Source organism: Cnephaeus nilssonii (genome assembly GCF_951640355.1).
Source record: "Cnephaeus nilssonii genome assembly, chromosome: 9".
NCBI lineage: Eukaryota > Metazoa > Chordata > Mammalia > Chiroptera > Vespertilionidae > Cnephaeus > Cnephaeus nilssonii.
The window spans coordinates 58,671,771-58,696,517 of record NC_137080.1 but is presented as its reverse complement, the minus strand read 5'-3'; the positions used below and the strand labels follow the sequence as shown (position 1 = coordinate 58,696,517).

The window sequence follows — 24,747 nt, the reverse complement described above, 5'->3', positions numbered from 1 at the left end:
TTTATCATTATCCTGATAATAATTCTTTACTTTCTATAATGCTCTGTGGTTTACAAAAAACTTATACATGCATTATCTTATTTGATCACCTCAGGTCAATCCTGGTTGGTAGGCAGGTTAGTTATTTTTATCCTAATTTTGTGAATGTAAAAACTGAAGCATGATCCAAGACCACACACCCAAAGTGGAGGAACTACATTTAAACCCAGGTGTTCTGAATCCAGAGCCCAGACCTTTAACCACTATGCTAACTTGCATATATACACCAACCTTCTTGCCTTTATATCCCACTTGTTTCTAACCTCTTCATGCTTCAGCTTCCTTGGTTCAGTTCCCAACTTGAATTTGCATTTTATTTCCTGTCTCTGTGCCTTTGGTCATATTATTCTCATTTCCACGTGTGCCTTTCAAAAGTCTGCCCATTCTTCTTTTTTAAATTGAATTTATTGGGGTGACATCCTATATAATAAGAGGGTAATATGCAAATAGACTAAACGGCAGAACAACGGAACAATCAAAGCGTAATATGCTAATGATATGCTAAGGCTGCTCAACCACTTGCTATGACATGCACTGACCACCAGGGGAAAGACAGTCAACTGGTCGACCAGTTGCTATGACGTGCACTGACCACCAGGGGGCAGATGCTCTGACTGATAGGATAGCTTGCTGCTGGGGTTTGGCCGATCAGGACTGAGCGAGATGGGCCAGACCTGCACTGGAGCCCTCCGTCAGTCCCTCCTCAGCCTGATTGTGCATCGGTGGGGTCCCTCAGCCTGGCCTGCACCCTCTCACAATCTGGGACCCCTCGGGGGATGTTGGAGAGCTGGTTTCAGCCTGATCCAGAAGGCCACTCCATTTGGGAGGGCGCCAGATGCAGGGCTCATGGCTGGCAAGTGCTGCTGCGGCAGCATGACCCTCTCCCAATTGGGACTGATTGGGCTCGAGCCCACGGCAGGCACAGTGGGGCTGGGATGAGTGGGAGCGGCAGGTAGGAGCTGCAGGCGGCGTTGGCCTGCAGGTTTCTGCCTGATTTGATTTCAGAGAGGAAGGGAGAGGGAGAGAGGGATAGAAACATTAATGATGAGAGAGAATCATTGATTGTCTGCCTCCCGATCCCTGCAGGCTACCCAGAGGGACCCTGCCCATGCACCAGGCCTCTAGTTGGTTTATAAGATTATATAGGTTTCAAGTGTATAATTCTATGATACATGATCTGTATATTGCATTGTGTGTCAACCACCCAAAGTCCAGACTTCTTCTATCACCACATATTTGACCACCATTACTCTTTACAACCCCACCCACCCTCTTCTCTCTGGTAACCACCATACTATTGTCTGTGTCTGAGTTTTTGTTTGTTTTTCTTGTTTGTTCATTTGTTCCTCTCAGTTTTATATCCCCCAGTGAGTGAAATCATATGGTTCTTTTTTTGTCTGACATTTCACTGAGTTGATATTATCAAGATTCATCCATGTTGTTGCAGACCCCTCCTGGGTATCTACCTGAAGAATTTGAAAACATTTATTTGCAAAGATATATGCACCCCTATATCATTGCAGCTTTACTCAGGGTGGCCAAGACAACTGGAAACAACTGGATTGTCAAAATTCTGCCGATCCTTTAGTGCTCAATTCCAGTGCCTTCTCTTCCATGAAACTTTGCAGGATTCCTCCAAGCCTGAAATAATCCCCTCTTCTCTAACAGCCTTTTACTTTTATGACACTTCCTTGTGTTATAGTTATTTATATTTGACTTATTTCCTTATTGCATAAGTTGTTTGAATGTTTAAAGTTGTTTAAATGGTATCTCACCTTTATATCATTTGTAGCATCCAACAACAGTGCCTTGTAGATGGCCAAGTACATAACTATTCCATTGGTTGAAAACAAATAATATCAAGTTATATTTTTGGTAGGTCAGAATTAAAACCTCTGATGGTGTCAAAAGGGAATGGGAAGGTTCAATATATCCTTTGCCACATCTATCCAATGAGCTTAGGAAGGTATATTTGAGGTATCTTTCTCATTATGTCCTCAGTTTGCTCTACCTCTTAGGATATAACATATTCATTAAAGATCTCATCTAAGTTGTGACAAATTGAGTACTTTGTTCATATGAAAATAATTTTATTCCAATATTTCATATTTTTAGCAGTCTCTAATGTGGTATTTGCTAGTAGTAATTGAATTTCTTGGCAAACAAAAGAAGATCCGACTTTTAGTGCCAAAATAATTTTTATTTTACCCTTCAAGATCTCTTCGTAATTCATTACAAAGTAAAAATCTATTTAAAGTTTTTACCTAACTTTAAGAGCATAAGAGTGAGAAAGAAATGTTGAATGTAATTAAAAAATTTTTGAATAACTTGGTAAAATTAAGATAATCTGAACTGTGATATTGATATAGTCAGTTGGAGATACTTACTTGAATCCAAAATGATATGCGGATTTTCCCTCACATATATTTAATTGCTTCTCTTTTCTTTCACTACCTTTTCCATAAGAGTGGACAGTGTGAGAACTATGTCACTTCAGTATCAGTGACATTTTAGTTTATGCACAAGTTTGGCAATTTTATACTACCTTTTGGAAATAGAAACATGTATATACTTATATAGAGTAACTAGAGGCCCAGTGCATGAATTCATGCACCAGTGGGGTTCCTTGGCCTGGCCTGTGGGATTGGGCCAAAACCAGCTCTCCGACATCCTTCGAGGGGTCCTGGATTGCAAGAGGGTGCAGGCCAGGCCGAGGGACCCCACTAGTGCACGATTGGGGCCGGGGAGGGACGAAGGTTCTGGATTGCAAGAGGGTGCAGGCCAGGCCAAGGGACCCCACCAGTGCACGATTGGGGCCAGGGAGGGACCGTGGGAGGGCTCCGGGGCATGTCTGGCTCGTCTCACTCAGTCCCGATTGGCTGGACCCCAGCAGCAAACTAACCTATTGGTTGGAGTGTCTGCCCCCTGGTCAGTGCACGTCATAGCGACTGGTCGACCGGTCGACTGTCTTCCTCCTGGTGGTCAGTGCACATCATAGCGAGCAGTTGAGCGTCCTTAGCATATCATTAGCATATTATGCTTTGATTGGTTGAACGGCGGACCAGACGACTGGACACAGCATATTAGGCTGTTATTATATAGGATAGTGCTATCTTGCTATTCAATTAATTATTTAATCAAAGTTTGAAGCAGCCCTTTAAAAAGTTTTTTAAAAAAATTCTCAACTATTTACTTGTCCAATTTTTTTTATCATGTTATTTAAAGATGCTTTTTATTTTATTTAAGTGTTGGTAACTAGGCCATGTTCTGTGAAGATTTAACCCAACTTTCTTATTTGATTTAGCTTTTTTTTTTTTTAATGAAAAAGTGTTAATGTTGACATTATTGCTGATGTTCTTCCCCTCTCTCCACTATTTGCTCACCACCACCCACTGCCACTTCCCCCTTCATCAAACTATTGTCGTGTCCATGGGGTTTGCATATATGTTCTTTAACTAATCCCTTCACCTTCTTATCCAGTCATCCCTACCCCTATCCCCTTGGGCACTAGCCAGTCTCTTCCAAGTGTCATTTGAGGGGATTTTAGGGATTGTCCATGAAGACTTACTATATTCAGATTAAATGTTCAGAACTTTTTTTTTTTCATCTTTGGCTGTCGTGCCAGATAATTTAGGTCTAATTTGATATATTTTAGCACTTATGAGTTGAGTAGTTTGCAACAGCCAATTTAGGAAAGAAATTCCTCTAGTACAATGGAGCAAGCCTTAATTAGAGTACCAGGGCTGTCAGTTACTGGCTGTTGACTTTGGGTAAGTCACTTAAATCAAGACTTGGTTTCCCTGTTTGAAGAATGTGGGTCTGATGGTCAGCTCTTCAGTAGTGCTAGGGTTTTGTAATTCTGTAATTAATTTTTCATGCCCAGTCATAAGTTTTACATGATCATTATCTCATGGATTCCCTACTTACTTTTTCCTTTTGATTTATATAAAGAACATATTTTTATCCCTTTTGAATTCCTTATAGGTATAACTTTGAATTTCCCTCCCCACCCCCCAATTGATACAATTTGGAGTGCCCCTATATTCTCTTTAATTTAGAAATCTTTATTTAAATGAAAGGTTAATTAACCCCAAGATCCTTTCTTTTCCAATTAATCATGTAATTTTTTTTTTTTTAACTTTTGGTTCCCAATGGTAGGGCTTTTAAACAATTGCCACACTTCCTTCCTTGTCATCTGTTCACCCCAGGCCAGTCCTCTGTGTTCTTAGGCTGGCTCACTGGCAGTGTCTTTACTACTCCTTTCAGTAACCACATGGATGGTCTTCTCAATATTCTGGCTTCTCAGTGTTTTATTTTTCTCTCTTGTAATGGTCTTGTCATCCATCCTACCTCATCTTCTCACTCATAGTCATACCCCTGACTTTGTCATTGCCAGTAACTGCAGTTCCTTATAGTCTCCACTTTAAGCATCCCCAACTCTGACCTCCATCTCAAATCTCTTCAGCTAACTGCTTCTAGTACCTCCATCCCAACAATCTTTTGACCATATTGATTCTTAAAATTCATGAATTCTACTGACCTATCATAGTTTCTTACTCCCCTGATGGCCTCTCTTCCCTTTATACCTAGTTTATATTTCATGTTATTATTTGCTTGGCAAAATCCAATTCTAATTCAGTCTATCTCTCTGTCTAAATCTTAAATCCCTGAGCTGAACATTGTTGGGGCAACACATGTCATCTTGTCAATTGATATCGCTTTAATTTCAAGACTAGTATTCTCCAAGGCTGGCTCATGCTGTCTACCATCATGCTGCATGTTCTGGGCTATTCTCTCCTTTATACTTTTTTTCCCCTCTCACACTGTCTTCTCTATTCTTACTCTTTTATTTTTAGTATATTTTTTTATTGATTTTTTACAGAGAGGAAGGGAGAGGGATAGAGAGTTAGAAATATCGATCAGCTGCCTCCCGCACACCTCCGACTGGGGATGTGCCTGCAACCAAGGTACATGCCCTTGACTGGAATCGAACCTGTGACCCTTTAGTCCGCAGGCCAACGCTCTATCCACTGAGCCAAACCGGTTAGGGCTCTATTCTTACTCTTGATAATACTCTAGTTCCATATTTTATTAAGAAGATAGATGCAACTAATAGAACTTTGACCAGCTCTCACCATTGTATGCAGTATATCCATGTTCCAGCGTCAGTGCTCGCATTCTTTATTCCTGTTTTGAATGAATGTAAGGGTTCCTGTCAACATCTCCACACCAGACTCCTTCCTTTTTTGTCACCTTTTAAAAGACATGGTTCTTTCTACTCATTCTTTCTTCTCTATTTCATTAATTTTTCTCAAAATCATCAATTTTCCCTTCTCTACTAGTTGTTGCTCCTCTCTTTTTTCCTCCTCTCCTTTACAGCAAAATTTCTGCAAATAATTGCCATTACGCATGGTCTTCAATTTCTCTTCTCCCATTCCCTCTTGAAATGGGCTTTTGTTTTCTCCCTCCTTCCTACTTGCAGACACTGTTATGTTAAGGTCACAGTTACAACATTTTCAGCCTCATCTTCCCTTCTACTGGTAGCATACAGCATAAGTTGATTACACTCTCTCGTAGAAGCACTTTCTTCTAGGCCAGCACATTCTCCTAGTTCTCATGCAAACTCTTTGGCTTTTTTTTTTTCTTCTCAATTTTGCTGATTTTTTTCTTACCTCTTGCCTTTGTAACTTTGAATTTTTTCTATGTGCTCATTTAAATTTACTTGGTAATCTCATCTAGTCCCTTGTTTTCTTTAATGCTATTTTTATGCTTAAGGCTTTCATATATCCAACAGTCAAATTAATAGCTTTATCTTAATATCTGAAGGTATTTAGTATCAAACTTAGTATCTCCAAAATTTAACTTCCGATATCTTAACATGCCTCTTTGTGGTTTCCCTTTTTTAGTTAATGGCAACTCTCTTCTTCAAGTTGCTCAGGGCAAAAGCCTTTGAATCATCTTTAGCATTTCTCTGACTCATACTCCACATCCAACTCATCAGCAAATCTTTTAGACTCTATCTTTAGACTGTATCCAAAATCTCACACCTTTTCTGCTGTTATGATTCATCATACTTACTGGGATTATTGTGATATCCTGTAATCAATTTTGCTGTGTCCATCCTTGCCTATTTATAGGCTATTCACCAAATACCAGCCAGAGGGATCCTGTTGAAATGCCACATCAGAGAATGCCATGATTTTGCTCATCGGCTTCCTGTCCAGCTTACCTACTTGACTCATTCTCACAGTTAAAGTTTACAGTGACCTACAAGGCCCTCTCCTCTCTCTGTGCCATCTTCCCATACCTTTCTATTAACTCTTCAATTTTATCTTCTCTCACTGTTTCTTACTCCAGACCATTCTGAACTTTTTGTCTTTCCCCTGATGTGCTAAAACATGCTCATACCTCAGGACCTTTGCACTAGCTGGTCCCTCTGCCTGGAACATATATTCCCTTGGGTGTATGCATGGTACACTTCCTCACCCTTCATCTCTTCCTTTAACTGTCACATCTCAGTGGGTCTTTCCCCATCATCCTATTTAAAATCATAGTAGTTCCACCTGCTCTCCCAGTCACCTACTTCCAGCTTTACTATTCTCCATAGCACTTGTTATCATTTAACACACTATATATTTTACTCATTTATTTTGTTTTTGTCTTTTCCTGATTGGAATATAAATTCCATAAGAATAGAATTATTTTTCTGCTGTATCTTCTGCATCTAGAATAGTGTCTACATAGTATTAGGTACTTTGTAAATGTTTGAAAAGGTGTGAATTTTTAGTCTTCAGTATCATGATTCTTCTGTTACAAATAGAAATTGAGCCTTAGGAGTTAGTAATTTGTGGAGATGACACTTAAACCCACATCTGTCTTGGCTAATGGTGTAATCATTGAATGTATTATTAATTTACCCATTGGGAAACTGTGTGTATGAATTTTATACCAGGTTAATTGCATTATAACACAGAAAGTCATCAGTATTTTACATTTTATATGTGCTCTTCTCTCAATCATTACCTGTTTGGGAGAAAATAGAAACAGATTTTTAACATTTAATTCATGTTGAAGCAGGTTTTTCTGTTGTTTTTTTTTTGCTAGATCATAGAAACATGAAAAGAGTTAAGCTATTTCCTCAAATTAAGCATCTTTTGGAGTAAGAATTCTGATAAACTCAACTTTTCTGCCTTCTAGGAGCAAAATGGGCTATATTTACTGAGATGAAAAATATCTGAATCCAGGGAACTAGAAGTAGTAAGGAATCCTATACAATAAAAAGCTAATATGCAAATCAACTGAAGAGTGGAATGACCAGTTGCTATGATGTGCACTGACCACCAGGGGGCAGACGCTCAACGCAGGAGCTGTCCCCTGGTGGTCAGTGCACTCGCACAGGGGGAGTGCCGCTCAGCCAGAAGCTGGGTTCACAGCTGGCAAGCATAGTAGTGATAGTGGGAGCCTCTCCCGCCTCCGTGGCAGTGATAAGAATGTCCAACTGACGGCTTAGGCCCGCTTTCTATGGGGAGCAGGCCTCAGCCGTCAGTCGGACATCCCCCAAGGGCTCCCGAACTGCGAGTGGGCGCAGGCCTCCCTGAGTGCATGAATTTTGTGCACCGGGCCTCTAGTAAATAATACTGTTCCTCTGGTTCAGATGGTTCAGGTATTCCACAGGTGTGGATTCCACAGGTGGCAGCTGGAATCTGTGTTCATTTTCTTTCAGTGAATTGTTCTTAATTCAATGGAATCATAAATTTTTAGAAATTATCAAGCAACTCATAGTCAAATAGGGAACTGATGAGGGATAGAGGTCACAGTCAGAAGGTAGTCACAGATTGGGATGAGTATGAATCATGCTTTAAGTTTTTGCAGCTGCTTTTAGAGTGCAAACTGTAGGATGTTGGTAGTTGGCATTTTCTAGCACCTGCTCTATTTATGGTTCATATTCAAAAGGACTGATTGAGCTGAAAGTAAATTCTATGTGCCAAGAAGAACTAGTATCCCTGTATTATGGAACTGAAATATGAATCATAGATCTGTCCCCAAACTTTCGGACCGTGGCTATTGCTTGTGTCTATCCATCCATGTCCCTGAAATTAGAATTTTTCATGAAATGCTAATATGGTTTGAGAGGTGATAAAATTTCAGATGAGAATTGAGTTGTGTATGTTAGTAACATTATACCTTGTGGTTTCAGTGGAAAGCCTAAGGTGTTTGTTTATCAAGCTCCTTTATTTGACAGAATCTCAAATTCCAAATTCTGCCTCCTTTTTAGTGAGCAGAGCTGAAATCTATGCTCAGCTCTTTGAGCTTTCAGTTGCTACTTGCTGTGCTTTTGGAGTCTCTCGTAGGAACGGGGGTCAACCGAGGATTTAAGAAGATTTAATGCACACATTTTGGGGTGCCCTCATGTAGTGCCCTTCTTTTAGGGACTAGTGCCTCAATATCCAGCCACTAGCAGCTCCATACTCCATTCTCTGACACCTCATGCCAATAAGACTGTGTCTGTCTGTCTGAATTTTAGCTGTCTCATGTTACAGAAACTGGGGAGTCACCTCAAGGGATATGCCTTATATATGTCATGCTCATCCACTGCCATTCAGTTCTTCTAAGGATCCAATCTCTTTCAGTTTAGGCTGTGTGTGTGTGTGTGTGTGTGTGTGTGTGTGTGTGTGTGTGTGTGTGTGTTTTGCCTCTCCAGTGCCTTTAAGTAGTTGTTTGTTATATTTTGTTCAGAGTTTGTAATCATTAGATGTGTGAGGGTTACTCTGCCATTATTAAATTGGAACCTCAGTAACTTGGAATACATAGAGTTGTCATTATCATTCCGGTCAAAATGCTTTCTAATTTTCATTATGACTTAGTCTTTGAGTCATGAGATACTTAGACATATGTTTAAAACTTTTTCTAACGTAAGGATTTTCTAATTATCTTTTTGTTAATAATTTTAGCTTAATTCCATAATGGTCAGAGAATATACTCTATATTATTTCAATTCTTTGAAATTTATTGAGATTAGATTTATAACCCAGTATATGGTTAATTAATACCAGTGTTCTCTGTTAGGTGTATATTGTCTTTATCAGTTAAATCATGTTGGTTGATGGTGTTCAAATCTTACATAGTTTTTACTTTTATTTTGGTATGCTTTATCAGTTACTGAGATTGATATGTTAAAATTCCCCACTATCTTGGGAATTTATTTCTTTTTTCAGTTCTGTTTATTTATTTATTTATTTATTTGGAGCCCATGTTGTCATAAGAGTTTAAATTTAGAATTATGTCCTCCTTGTGAATTGAACTCTTTTAGAGAATGAATTTTCCCTCTTTATCTCTGGTAATGCCTTTTCCTTTAAAGTCTACTTTGTCTGCTATTAATGTAGCAACTTTCTTTGGGTTGGTTTTTTTAATTGTGTGTGTATATATATATATATATTTCTTTTTATTTATAACTTTCTGATATCTTTATTCTTTATTTCATTTTAAGTAGTTGGATTTTGCTTTTTTAAAAAATCTCAGTGTGACACCCTGTCTTTTAATTGTAACATTTAGATTACTTAGTTAATATAATTACTATGTTTGCATTTAAAGCAGCTATCTATCATACTAGTTACTTTCTATTTCCTTCACCTGTCCCTTGCTTTTTTTCTTCATCTTACCAATACCAAATCATTGGCTTTTCAGTTGTATTATGCATTATGTTACTCTCATTTGTCATAGTAAAATGATTTTATTTTCTTATTTTAGGAAAAGATAGAGTTTTTAACACCCCATTGTGTGAACAAGGAATTGTTGGATTTGGGATTGGAATTGCAGTCACTGGTGCTACTGCCATTGCAGAAATTCAGTTTGCAGATTATATTTTCCCAGCTTTTGATCAGGTAGGAAGATTGCATTTTACTATAATTGATCATTTCTAAGGTTAAGTCCATGAAGTATTGAAGTTTTGCCTCTACTCCCCCTATCTTAAGAACTTAGTGCTACCTTTGAGCTAGTACATTACAAGTTATGTTGTTATGGCATATATGTAAAGATCTAATAAAGGGTCGAAGAAAATGGATGGGAATGAAGGACTCCCTGTGACATGCCCCTTCTCTTTTCCCTTCTCAGATTGTTAATGAAGCCGCCAAGTATCGATATCGCTCTGGGGATCTTTTTAATTGTGGAAGCCTCACCATCCGTTCCCCTTGGGGCTGTGTTGGCCATGGGGCTCTCTACCATTCTCAGAGTCCTGAAGCTTTTTTTGCCCACTGCCCGGGAATCAAGGTATACTCATTTATGTACTTTATTTGATCTTCATTTGAGGTTTTCATTTTGGTTCATTCTATTAATATTAACTAAAATGCTTATCTAGAGGAAAGCAAACAGGATTTTGGGAATGTATGTAAACCTTTTAAAAAAGGGCATAGTTGTTTTTTTTTTTTTATATTCATTAATCCATTGCTCAGGTTTATAGAGTATTCTTTTTGAAATAGTACCTGGCTTGATATTAATAGTACCTGATATTAATTTTAGGCTTCAAAGAGTAAGACTGAGAACATAGTTGTTTTATCTTCCTCTGTTTCAAAGCTCTGTTTCCTTCTAATAGGTGTTTTTCGTGTAAATTAATCTTTTTCTGGGGTATATTTATAAACCTGTTTAATTCCTAGTCAGAGGGATAGACTTTTGTTTTTAGTCTGTGTCTTTTTAAATAGACCGACAGAGGCCTCTGTTACCCAGATGTGCTTTTCACTCCAGGGAAGGTAATATTTGCTCAAACAGTGAAAGTTGAAGCATCTTTCTTTGCCTTCCACAACAATCTTCAATTTCTATAATAACTTGGGTCTTTTAATAAAAACATTTTGCATATTTTATCTTAATTTTTTACATTATCTTCTTTTCTAGTTCTATTTACTAAAGAGCTTTCTAGGGAATCATAAAAAATCATAGATATGTTCACCCACGGCTGTGTGTCTGTTTTTTGATAACGTGAACTGGCTGTGAACATATGTTTATATTTTTTTTAATTTGTGTTTTTCCTACTAGAGCAAAGTCATAAAGTTTTCCCAGTAGAGTACAGGTTGCATAATTTTTCAATGTAAGCTGGAAGTGGTAAGTTGGGACAGAAGCCACATTTGAGGAAATAGTTATTTTTGTGCTTGAGCTGAACATTGATTCACATTTAATGTTTATGATGTTACCCAGTATTTTTAAGAACAAATCTTTTCTCTCAATCCTCTACTTTTTCTACCCTCCCTTTCTCTTTCTTTAATCCCAAATGAAAATTGTACATATAGTACAAAATGCTAAAAATAAATACATGAAGAAAGCAGAAGAAAAAATAAAGTGGGAACATAAGATAGAGACATTGTGATGTGGTAAGCACTGTGTCCAGGAGTCAGTTTACAGAAAATGGAATAGTGTCCTTCAATAGAAATTAAATGAAAATGATTTTTGAAAGGCAAATATAGCTTCCTTCAAGGAATCTTATTTAAGCCTTTGTGATAAATTCAGGTTTATTTTAATGGTAACTTTTTCTATGTAACTTTTCTTTATGCAGTTATTTAGTAATCATTGAAAATTAGATGCAAGTTTATGATTTGAGACAAAATGGTGTAGAAAGTTGAGCTGTGTATCAGTCAGAACTGGGTGAGAATCCCTGGTGTTTTAAGCGATGTAACCTTGGGCAAGCTATTTGATCTCTCTTTAAGCTTTAGTCTGCATTTCTAAATTGGGGAAAATAATAATAGCTACCTTGTGGAGTTGCTGTGAACAGTAGATGAATTAGTCCACAAAGTGTTCTTGACCCAGTTAACACACATGTGCTACCTCCTGTCATTACCATCTTCTTCATTATCAACCTCATTCCCAGGAAGGTCCTGGAGTCCTTCCCTGTCAGCTGGAAGTGTGCAGTATCCACACTTTTTTTTAAGCTTTGCATTAACTACTTTGTAGTGCTCGATTGTAAAGTTCAGTGGATTACTCTTTCCTGTACGAAATGCAGGCCATGTTTTTCATGGAAGAGGAGATTTTGATATTTAAAATTGGAGGAGAGAGTTGCATACCCTTCGAAATTAGCTGTAGAGTATTAGTAGAAAATATTTATTTATTTATAGATAAATACAGAAAGATACTGACAACTTCACTTTTTTGTTTTGATGAATGCTCTTTGTAGAATCCTTTTATTTTTTATGTATATGCAGGTTTAGCTCGTTAAGAGAAGAGCATTTTTAGTCACCAGAATATGATAGGCATCTAAAAAACTTTGAACATGTGGATTATTTTGGGACAGAATGTAAATTTTTATTAAGAATTGTAATTAGGCTAAAAATGCCAGATTTCTATTTTTAATTAGTAACAATTGGTTATTTAAATGTCAACTCTTCTTATTAATGAGTTTGCTGGGATACATTTTTACTGAAATTGTCTTTAAAAAAATCTGTTTTTGCAGGTGGTTATACCCAGAAGCCCTTTCCAGGCCAAGGGACTTCTTTTGTCATGCATAGAGGATAAAAATCCTTGTATATTTTTTGAACCTAAAATACTTTACAGGGCAGCAGGTAAAGGTTTTCTTTATTTTATATTTGTGAATATCTTCATATTTTTTGTTTTTTACAGTTCAAAAAAAATATTTTTTCCTTGTAAGTTTGGTTTATACTTACTTACCTTATAGATAAAATTCTGATTTGTTCCATATTTAGTTTGTTCTCAGTTATATATTTTATGTTAAGTTTAGGGGAAATCTATCTAGCTATTTTATATTTTGATTGTGGAAAAAGAAGCAATGTGAATTATTTGAGAACATAGGGACTATGGTCATCTACATAGTAGATGCTTAGTAAATGTGGGTTGAATGAAAAAGTGAATGAGCTTATTATACTAAATAACATTAAATGCCTTTATAGCTGAAGTGTCCATATTGATGTTAATCTAAATTAGAATACTTTGATGGTGAAGGAGGCACTGTTAACATCAAATGATTTATTCTGTTTAATGTATATTTTGAATTCAGGAAACACTGCTTTGGCAAATCATTCTTTTCTTTGAATAGTTAAGCTTAAGAATATATTGTTTTAGTGCAGTGTGATTTACATATAATAAAATGCATAGATATTAAGTGTTCAATTTGATAGCTTTTTTGACAACCTTACATATCAATGTATCCACTGTGCAAAATATGACATAGAGCATTTCCATCATTTCAGGAATGATGAATTAATTCATCTTCCCTGCCAGTCCATTATCCCTGTCCCAAACTTAGCCACTTTCTGCTTGCTATTACCATAGGTTGTTGCACTTCTTGGGGCTTTATATAAATGAAATCACACAGCGCTGTGTATGTTCTTTTGTGTTTGGCTTCTTTTGTTCAACTTAATGCTTTTGAGATTCATTCATATTGGTGCTTATATCAGTAATTTATTCCTTTTTCATTGCTAAATAGCATTCCATTGTATGAATAGATCATAATTTGTTAGTTTTTGACTATTTTGTACAAGGACTGTGTGTGTGTGTGTGTGTGTGTGTGTGTGTGTGTGTGTGTGTATGTGTGTGTGTGTGTGTGTGCGTGTAGCTTGCCTCAGAGCTTGAGTTAAGCTAGGGATATTACTGTACATAAGTTTTGTTTTGTTTTGTTTTTGTTAATTCTCACCTGAGGATATTTTCCCATTGATTTTTAGAGAGAGTAAAAAGGAGGGGGAGAGACAGAAACATTGAAGTGAGATAGACACATTGATTGGTTGCCTCTCACACTTGCCCCTACTGGGCCAGGGATCAAGCCTGGAACCAAGGTATGTGCCCTTGACTGGAATCAAATCTGGGACCCTTCAGTCCAAGGGCCAATGCTCTATCCACTGAGTCAAACTGGCTAGGGCTGTACGTATGTTTTTGTGAACATTTTAAAATTTCTTTTGGGTAATAAGCATCCAGGAATAGAGTCATTGTGTCACATGGTAGATGTAAATTTAGCTTTAAAGAACCCATTTAAGAGAGTTTTTCAAAGTAATTGTGCCATTTTACACTTCCATTAGAAATTTATGAGAGTTCTAAGTTAAAAATAACTTGGTCTTAAGTTAAACATATTATAAATGGAATCTCTATTTTTTAGAAACTGTATTGTCACCAATATCCTATTATGGGATAAAAAATAATTAATGTAAGAATTTAAAATCTTTAGGTGAATAGGAAAACATTGATGGTATATACTGAGTAGCTATTTGATTTGTAATAATTTGGATACCCTTATGAGAATTATATTTGTTAGGCCAACTAACTGTTATATAGCTAATCAATTAATGCAGATTTTTTTTTTCAGTATTTCATGAATGGAAACTGCATAAGAAACATTTGAAAAAGTAATTCACTTTGCTGAAATTTTGAAATCAGGATTGGTTAGGGAAATGTTTAATGCTATTAGATTCCAGTTAAGTGAATGAGCTTGAGAAATTTGTTGTAGGTTTAGTCCTATGGGAGATTATGAAAGTCTCTGATGAGGATCATGGATCAGAAGTTTTTTAGAAGTTTCCCCATGATTGATTATGTGCTATTTCAAGAACACTCACTCTGAATGTTTTCTTGACCCCTAATGGCTCAGTAGAGACACAAAGGCTCTAGTTTTTTCACAATTAGAGAGCTTCTCTGCAGAAGAAAGGGAAAAAAAAATTTTACCCACCAAAGTCTTCATATGAATGTTCTCTAGGTGGTGATCAAAGTTGATCCCAGGGCCAGCAGAATAAGATTCATGAGAGCTTATTAGAAATGCAAATTGTCAGTCTTCCTTCATGACCTACTGAATTAGAGACTCTGGGAGCGAGGCCCAACTGTCTCTGTCTTAGTAGTACTCCTGGTAATTCTGACTCATACTAAATTTTGAGAACTACTGCTTAAGGTCAGTTGCTTATCTACATTTACTTTATGTTATTACTAGAAGCCCAGGGTCCCAGATTGCAAGAGAGTATAGACCAGGCCGAGGAACCCCACCGGTGCATGATTGGGGCTGGGGAGGAGGGACCACGGGAGGGCTCCAGGGCGTGTCCGGCCCATCTCACCCAGTCCTGATTGGCTGGACCCAGTCAGCAAGGTAACCTACTGGTTGGAGCATCTGTCCCCTGGTGGTCAGTATGCATCATAGCTACTGGTCAAATGGTCGAATGATTAAATGGTCGCTTAGGCTTTTATATATATAGACTAGAGGCCCGGTGCATGAAATTCGTGGCCGGGTAGGGTCCCTAGACCTGGCCGGTGATCAGGGCCGATCTGTGGGGTGACCAGTGGGGTGATCGGGGCCCCCCGCTCACACCGCCTTGGCTGGCCTGGCACCACCCGCTTGCTGGCCCTGCCCCCTGCCGCTGCCACCGGTCACCTCCCTCTGAGGGGCGACTGGCCAAGTCATTGGGGGGACCCTGCTGGCACCCCCCTTGGATGACCTGGGGCCTGCAGGCTGGAGGCAGTGCTGCCTGTGTTGAGAGTCTGCCCTCCCCCCGCCCCCCCGGTGGTCAGTGCATGTCATAGTGACCAGTCATTCCTCCTGTTGTTCCGCTGTTCGGTTGATTTGCATATTAGGCTTTTATTATATAGGATTGCTTTTTTGTAGAATTTGGGATGCTTTTAACCCATGGTTTTCTTTGAGTTGACCTCTGGTTCAAATCAGTATCTTGCAGCTGACTATATCCTGGCTTTTGGTTTTTTTTGGGGTAGGGTGTGGTGGAGGGGAGTTGACTGGTCTGACATTGATTCTTAACCCTTTGCACTCGCTTGCTTTTTTCTCGATTCCTTTATTCTAATGCTAACCGTGTCGAGTCACACTCGACACCTGAGTGCAAAAGGTTAATTAGCCAGCTCTTCTCTAGCTCTGTCTGCTAATCTCTCAGGTCTTCTTCACAGTGAAGTAAATGCCAAACTTCCACTTGTTTGGAATGATATGAAAAGAAACGGAGCATTGTGATTCAGGTATCTGAGGTACCTCATGAAAGACATGTCTGTCTTGACAATCAAATGGATCTATAAAAGAAGGTGCTTTAATTTCAAAGACCAGAGTAGCTTGATGATTTCTAAGTGGCAGCAATAGGAAAACTTTCATTATCCTATATAATAAAAGGGTGATATGCAAATTGACTGAATGGCAGAATGACCAGTCACTATGACATGCACTGACCACCAGGGGGCAGACGCTCAATGCAGGAACTGCCCCCTGGTGTTCAGTGCGCTCCCACAGGGGGAGCGCCGTTCAGCCAGAAGCCGGGCTCATGGTTCACAGCTGGCGGTAGCTTCTCCCGCCTTCACTGCAGTGCTAAGGATGTCTGACTGACATCCCCCAAGGGCTCCCAGACTGTGAGAGGGTGCAGGTCAGGCTGAGGGGACCTCTCCCCTCTCCCTCCTCCCCCCCTCGGGGCATGAATCTCGTGCACCAGGCCTCTAGTTTGTAAATAATCATTTAATGGACCTTTTTCTTACAGTCTTTCTTTTTGAATTTCCAACATACACTTGTGAATAGTTAAAATCTTTGGGACTAAAGATATGGCTGTTTACATTTAGATTATTGTGAAGGTTCATAGAGTAATAAATGTAGATGTATATTATATTATAAATACCAGGCTGATAATTATTTGTGAAAATAATTGGGAGTGGTGTTCATTACATAATAGCTCAGTTAGGTTAATTATTTAGTAGTGTTAACTAAATGGAAAGTAGTTGAGTATAAGTAAATATAACTTTTGAGTAGTTCAAGGCAATGTTTATAAAATTGATGCACTTAAGCCCTTACATTTTATTTGTTGGATGATATAGAAATATTCATGAATTAGGCAATCTCAAAACAATTAGATATATTAGTTAGGCTTACCCCATAATACGACTGTAAATTAAATGAACATTTTATTTCTCTCACATAAATATCCAGATTGTCAGTCCATGGCTGAGGTGGTGGCTTCTCAGTTGTAAGAGTTCCAGGACTCTTCTGTCTATAAAAGAAAAATATAAGTGAAAGGAAAAGATAATCTCTGGTAGTTTAACCAGACATTTTAAATAGATAAAGGGAGAATTAGTACACTGGAAGATTAAAGCCAAATAATTGACCAGAATATAATCTAGAGAAAGAAGGAGAAGGAAAACATGAAAGATGTTGAGTATGGAGGGTGAGTGAGTAAATATACTTAAGGAACAGAGATGAATATATTTTCTAATAATGTTCATTAACAGAATTTTGTGGGCAGAAAAGTAATTCTCTGTCATATATTTGCCATTCTGCTCCATCAGGACTAGAGTGATACAGTAGGAAATATTTTAGGAAAGTATCAACTATTACCTGCTTTTCCCTCCAGCATCATTAAGATAAGATGTGATTTTTTCAAGTCTAGAGTCAATTCCTGAAGTAAATAGGATACTAGGTAAAGAGTTAATTTGCTAACTCAAAGAATTTCCCTCTTAATTTTTATCTATCCTATATAATAAAAGGTTAATATGCAAATTGACCATCACTCCAACACACAAGATGGGCTGCCCCTATGTGGTCAAAGATGGCCACCCCCATTTGGACACAAGATGGCCACCACAAGATGGCTGGCAGGGGAGGGCAGTTGTGAGAGATCAGGCCAGCAGAGGAGGACAGTTGGGAGGAACCATGCCTGCAAGGGAGGGCAGTTGGGGGCAATCAGGCCTGCAGGGGAGGGTTGTTGGGGGGGGGACCAGGCCAGCAGGGGAGGGCAGTTTTGGGGGGGACCCAGGCCTGCAGGGGAGGGCAGTTGGGGGGACCAGGCCTACAGGGTAGGGCAGTTGGGAGAGACCAGGCCTGCAGGGGAGGGCAGTTAGGGGCAACCAGGCTGGCAGGGGAGCATTTAGGCGTCGATCAGGCTGGCAGGGTAGTGGTTAGGGGGTGATCAGGCTGGCAGGCAGAAGCAGTTAGGGGCAATCAGGCAGGCAGGGAGGCGAGTGTATGGGAGCCAACAGTCCTGGATTGTGAGAGGGATGTCCGACTGCCCGTTTAGGCCCGATCCCAGTTGGGAGGAACCAGGCCTGCAAGGGAGGGCAGTTGGGGGCAATCTCGGATCTGGCCTAAATGGGAAGTTGGGCATCCCTTGAGGGGTCCCAGATTGGAGGCGGTACAGGCTGGGCTGAGGGACACCCCCCCCCCCCCCCGTGCACAAATTTCGTGCACTGGGCCTCTAGTGTCTATATAATTTATGTCAGTAAATCCTGTTCAAGATAGATTCCGTTATAGTTATTCAAGGCTTTAGCTTATAGTTGTAGTGCACATCTTTCCCTCATTAGTTCATCTTTTTGGCATCTATTGGTCCATTATTTTTCTTGTAGGACATATTCTTCCCATGGCCACTATTCTTACTCCTCTCCATGTGTTCTTTAAGGGGCTGCTAGTCATCCTGTCTGATGTTATGTGATGGACATGTGACTTATCCCAGCTTTGTTACTTCTTTGGTATTTTATACGTGGACATAGAGCTGTCCTTTCTATATGTGGTTTGCCTGGGATGACATGAGAATAAGGCCAAGTCCCCTGTCACTTAATGAATGAGAGTTGCTAGTAGAAGATTGTGAGGCCAAGCAGATATGTTCATTGAAGATAGGAGGAAAGGAGAGAAATAGAAATTGAAAGTGAAAATCTTCACCATTTCATTAGGTTAATTTTTAAAGTTCTTTGAGTTATTCCTTTAATCTTCCTTTGATAAATGGAAGATTTTGGGGGAAACTTACTAATCACATTTTAGGTTCAACTTCCTTTGAGTTTCAGTCCCCTGTAGACTTTAATAAATTTAATAATCTTGGCTGATATAATATATAATCTTGTTTAGAGCAAAGTTGCTTCTCTCATAATATGAAAATATTCCCAGTTTGACTAGCACAATAAACGGCAGCCTTTTATAAACATAATATAGATGCTACGTTTGTCCTAATAGCTGCAGCCGGAACCCCATCTATTTATACTTAACTAGGGGTCCAGTGCACAAATTCGTGCACCTTGAAAGGAACTGTGGGCCGCAAGGCTGCGGTGGGTACAGGGGCAGGTCTCGGCCCATCCTCTGCACCCCTGCCCAGCCCCTCCTGCCGTGGCCCCCGGTCCCTTATCTGCCAGCAGCCCCACTCCTGCTGCCGCTGCTCCCACGTGCTGACGGTGCTGGCCCCGCTTGCACCCACTGATGGTGCAGAGCGATTGGGGCTGATGCCAGCAGTGGGTGTTAGCGAGGCCAGTGTCATCAGCGGGTGCAAGCGGTGGCTGCTGCCCCGATCATCCCTCAGGAGCAGAGGGAGGTGGAGAAGCCCTCAGGGGCAGTTGGGGCTGGCAACGGGCACTGGCAGTGGGTATGAGTGGTGGCTCTGGTGCCAGCAGCGGGTACGAGCAGGGCCCGCAGCAGGTGCAGGTGCCGGGCGGGACTGCAGTGAGTGGGAGCAAAGAATTTTCAGTAACCACCAGATGGCAGCGACCGGCTCCCCGCCTTGGTCTGGCGCCCCCGCTCACTTGCTCCATCGTCCTGCCGCGGTCGCCGCCTGCCATGTTCCAAGCTCTGCCACCTGCTGCTGACACCAGCCATGTTCCGCGTGCTCCCTGGTGGTCAGTGCATATCATAGCGACCGGTTGTTCGGTTGTTCCGCCATTCAGTCTATTTGCATATTAGCCTTTTATTATAGAGGATACTACTTAATGGTACAGTGTTGTTGAGGGGCTTGAGATAAATCATGTGTGTATCTGTGTCATCTTTAAGCACTGTTTGGACACTTATATACTAGACACAGTGCTATGTTGTGTAGACAAGTGGACTATTTCATTTAATTCTCACAACAACCTCATCAGAAAAATTCTGCCACTGCCATAGGAACCTGAGCATTAGGGAAGTTAAGCAACTTGCTCAAAGCCCATTTTCAAACCCAGGTTTTGGGCACTTATGGTGAAGATGGTTCCATTTAATCTTCACAAAAGCCCCATGAAGTGGTGGGACCGTGAAACTGAAGTTTAGAGAGCGTAAGAAACTTGCTCGTAGAGAACTAAGTGATAGAGTTCGGTTTAAATGAATTTGTTCTGACCCAAAGCTGCTCTCTTTCTAACATTACAATATGTTGCAACGTATTTAAACATTTATTGAATGGAGGGCATGAGTGAAACAAATTCTTCCAGAGGTCTAGTTTCATGCCAAAATCTGTGCTATTTATTCTTCCACAATTAAAATGATTTACTTTTTAATTGAATGAAAATATATACTATCAGTAGCTCTTTATTAAGGTAGTATATCCCTTATATTACAGAGTATCGGCATAGGATTAATTCACTTCTTTGAGAGTTATAAAAACTATACCTGCCACAAGTCCAGTGTAGTCACAGATGGGGTTTGGGATTGTCTGCTCCATGCTGCTTTTAGGAGCCTAGTCACATGTCCCCATCTAGAGGCTAAGGTAGCTGAGAAATGTAGCCTTCCTACATTTTGGGGAGAGGGATAAAACTGGTGAATGCACAGTACTGCCCATTGTAGCTCTTCCGGACCTCTCTGACCCCCTCATTTTTGGACCTGGTCTCCATATACTGTTCTATATTCAAACATCTGTGCTGTAGTGACTTTCACAGGTCTGGTCTACAACACATTGAAATAACTTCTTTTAGTTCAGCCATTAACTCTATAAACTATAAAGATGAAAGTGAAAATAGGTAATGCAGCAATTTTCTTCTACTTATTTTGAATATATTATAGGTATAAAATTTATCTTCTAAATTTAGACAGAAATAACTAGTATTTCTGAATTATTTATAATTATGGCATTTAAATACAAATAAACTTAAAAATGGCAGAGGGATACTTAGTAAAGATAGATAAGGAAGACAGTGTCAAAATGTACAAAAATAGTTATGATTCAAAAAGAGTGAGTCAGTGAGACATTATAAGATATAGGCATCTGTGGAGAAGCTGTTCTTGTATGTCTTGAACTCTTTGGTTATTTAATTGAACGATTGATGACACCTGTGATATCGAAGTAACCATGGTTTTTATCCTTGGTTATTCTAGTGAGAAAAAAAGTAAGGGTAAAAGCCTTATTCTGCTTTATTTCCAGAATTTAAATTATCCTTTCAGGCAAAAATAGGTCATAATGATACTGATTCCTTTTTTCTTATTAGCAGATACACTAATTATGTATAAATTGTAGATGACTTTGAAGTTATTTTTGCCCAATAGTAGTATACACAAAAGCAAGGAATTAGTGTTTCACATTTAAATTTGTTTTGGTTGGCATCATTAAGCTGATTATTTTAATGCAGGCTGGTACATTAATAGTATGTACACTCACTGACAAGAATTGTTTGATCCAGTAATGAGAGGGAATTTAATATTTGTTATATTTTTAAATTTGTTTTTAAATTGAAATAATACTTTTACAGATTTTAGATAGCCAAATAATATATCTTGTAACAAATGCATGCTTCTTCCTCATAGGCAAGCCTTTTCAACTCTTTTAGTAAATTATTATCATATCCTATCTAATAAAAGAGTAATATGCAAATTGACCATCACTCCAACACACAAGATGGCCGCCCCCATGTGGTCAAAGATGGCTGTCCCCATGTGGACACAAGATGGCCACCACAAGATAGCCGGCAGGAGAGGGTAATTGGGAGGGACCAGGCCTGCAAGGGAGGGCAGTTGGGGGCGATCAGGCCAGCAGGGGAGGGCAGTTAGGGGTGACAGGCCTATAGGGGAGGACAGTTGGAGGGGGACCAGGTCTGCATGGGAGGATAGTTGGGGGGACCTGGCCTGCAGGAGAGGGCAGTTGGGGGGGACCAGGCCTGCAGGGGAGGGAAGTTGGGGGGGGACCAGGCCTGCAGGGGAGGGCAATTAGGGGGAACCAGGCCAGAAGGGGAGAGCAGTTAGGGGCAACCAGGCCTTCAGGGGAGGGCAGTTAGGGGCAACCAGGCCTTCAGGGGAGGGCAGTTAGGGGTGAATGGGCCAGAAGGGGAGGGCAGTTGGGGGCAATCAGGCCAGCAGGGGAACTGTTAGGCGTCGATCAGGCTGGCAGGGGAGTGGTTAGGGGGTGATCAGGCTGGCAGGCAGAAGCAATTAGGGTCAATCAGGCAGGCAGGCAGGCGAGTGGTTGGGAGCCAGCAGTCCTGGATTGTGAGAGGGATCCCAGATCAGAGAGGGTACAGGCTGGGCTGAGGGACACCCCCCAGCCCCACTGCACAAATTTTGTGCACCGGGCCTCTAGTTTGTAAATAATATTCTTAAACTGCTTGTTAACATTTTATCTTCCTGTTAGTTATTTTGTCTCACCTTTTCCCCAGCAGCTGCTATCCTTCCCTCAACATATGCACATTTTCTTTAATATCTTTCTAGAGTTACAGTGTAAATTTTTTCAGACCATTATTTAGTGTTTACATTGCTGTTACAATAACAGTATGATTCACAACAGAGTCCCCCAAAATAAATAAATAAAGCATTCTCTCATCTCCTCTTTGGTATGCAATTGTTTTCTCTGAATACAATGCTTTTTTCTCTGTTTTTATTGGCTTAATTTCACATGGTTCCTAATTTCCTTAATATGATCTATTTTCATTATGTTTGGACATATTAGGTGGCCAATCACCATCTTCATCCCTATGCCCTCAGTCTAATAACATGGTTAAGAACATGAGTTCTGGATCCTGACTGCCTGAGTTTGAAGTACTGCTCTACTAGTTACTAACTGGGTGACTTTGGCAAGCAACTTAACCTTTCTATGCTTTAGTTTTCTCACCTGTACCACCAGGACAATGACAATACTTAGCTCATCAAATTGATTTAAAGATTAAATGGATGAATGAGTAGATTTAAAGGCACTGAGTATCCAACCTGGCACAGAGAAATTTCTTAATGCCTAATGGTGATTGATGTGACTATTCTTTCCAGGGATAAGTTAGTTCTATCATTAGTCTTTGATATGTAATTGAAACAAATCTTGTCACACACCAGTTTTTTTTATCTATATACTAGTGCCCCAGTGCACAGATTCGTGTACATTGAAAGGAAATTAACTAGAAGGTGGCCAGTGGGGTGGGACTGGGCAAGATGGGCTGGACACACCCTGGAGCCAACCTCCCACAGTCCCTCCCTGGCCAGCCGCACCCGGGGCAGTGCTGTGCCTCGAAGGGTGTCTGTGGAGTGAGCAGGGTCCCTCTGGCAGGTAGGGCCCCTTAGCCTGGCTTGCAGGGATCTGCCAAAACCAGATCTCCGACATCCCCCGAGGAGTCTCGGATGGAGAGAGAGTGGTTCTTGGGTGACTCACCCTAGAATCAGGCTCCTTCCTCTCTGGTTCCGGGGTGTGTCACCCAAGAACTGCCACTGCCAAGTCACCACAGCTCAGCAGCTCCTGTGTTGAGCGTTTGTCCCCTAGTGGTCATTGCACATCATAGCTACCAGTTGGACGGTTGCTTAGCCTTTTATATATATAGATGTAAGGGAGTAAAAAGGTTTGCTAAATGTGAACTTGGATTCTTCACTATAAAGTTGTTCCATTGCACTGTTAAGCTGATTTAATTTTTCTGTGGTACATCTACACAATGGAATACTACCCTGATGTATAAAGGAAGGAACTCCTACCATTTGCAACAGCATGGATGGACATGGAGAGCATTATGCTAAACGAAATAAGCCAGTCAGAGTAAGATAAATATCACATGATCTCACACATTTGTGGAATATAATGAACAACATAAAGTGATGAACAAAACCAGATCCAGAGACAGAGAAGCATTGATCAGACTGTCAAACCAACCTCAGAGGGAAGGTAGGGGAGAGTAGGGGGAAGAGGGAGAGATTAACCAAGGACTTGTATGCATGCATATAAGCCTAACCAATGGACACAGTCACTAGGGGGGGTGAGGGCACAAGTGTGTGGGGGGAGCGATGGGGGGATAAGGACACACATGTAATACCTTAATCAATAAAGAACACACACACACATACTCAAAAACACATGGTAGCAAGACAACATGATGATTAAAAACAAAAACAAAACTGAAACTCATAGACACAGACAGCAGTATGGTGGTTAGCAGCAGGAAGGGGGTTGAAAGTTAGTAAAGGGTTAATGGGGCCAAATATATGGTGATTTGACTTTGGGTGGTGGGCACACAATGCAATATACAGGTCATGCATCATAGAAATGTATACTCTTGAAACCTACATAATCTTACTAACCAATGTCACCCCAATACATTTAATTAAAATAAATAAAATTTTAAAAATGTTATTTTAAATAAAGAAAAAGATATACACCTGAAAATATGGTATTTTAATATTGTATGGTAAACAGTGTTTTAATTAGAAATTAACAATGCCTTTTGTTTTTTAAGCATACTTATCATAATAATAAAGAGCTAATATGCTAATGGTTGGGACTCTGTAACACATAACGACCAATCGCAGGAGGCTGCCTGCGCATGCGCAGTGGGGTGTTGCTCTGGAGTTGGGGCAGAAGAGGGGAGGCGCCTGGAGGAGGTGGGACCCTCACCAACCCTTCGCCACCTACTGCTTGCACTCAGAGCGCCCTGTCGCCCACCTGCCAGGGGGAAAAGCACAGCGCAGCAGGCAGGAGGCTTCCATGCTCTACTCTGGCGCCATGATGGGGCGGAGCTGCCGCGTTGCTCTGGAGACAGGGCAGAAGCAGGGAGGTGCCCAGAGAAGGCCGGACCAGCCCAAGAAGACTCTAGGGACTCGGGGCGGCGGGGGCTTGAAGCAGCCAGAGAAGGCCAGAGGGGTTGGGG

At 40.3% G+C, this 24,747-nt stretch overlaps 1 protein-coding gene across 2 annotated transcripts in view; it reads left to right on the top strand.

Moving 5' to 3' along the window:
• The window catches only part of BCKDHB (branched chain keto acid dehydrogenase E1 subunit beta), a 226,411-nt gene that overhangs the window by 46,232 nt on the left and 155,432 nt on the right, over positions 1 to 24,747 (top strand). For both annotated transcript variants that reach the window (XM_079781058.1, XM_079781057.1), the window contains exons 4-6: positions 9,787 to 9,920; positions 10,150 to 10,305; positions 12,470 to 12,578. In XM_079781058.1, the coding sequence (XP_079637184.1) occupies positions 9,787 to 9,920; positions 10,150 to 10,305; positions 12,470 to 12,578 (399 nt within the window). The remainder of the gene's footprint in view (positions 1 to 9,786; positions 9,921 to 10,149; positions 10,306 to 12,469; positions 12,579 to 24,747) is intronic.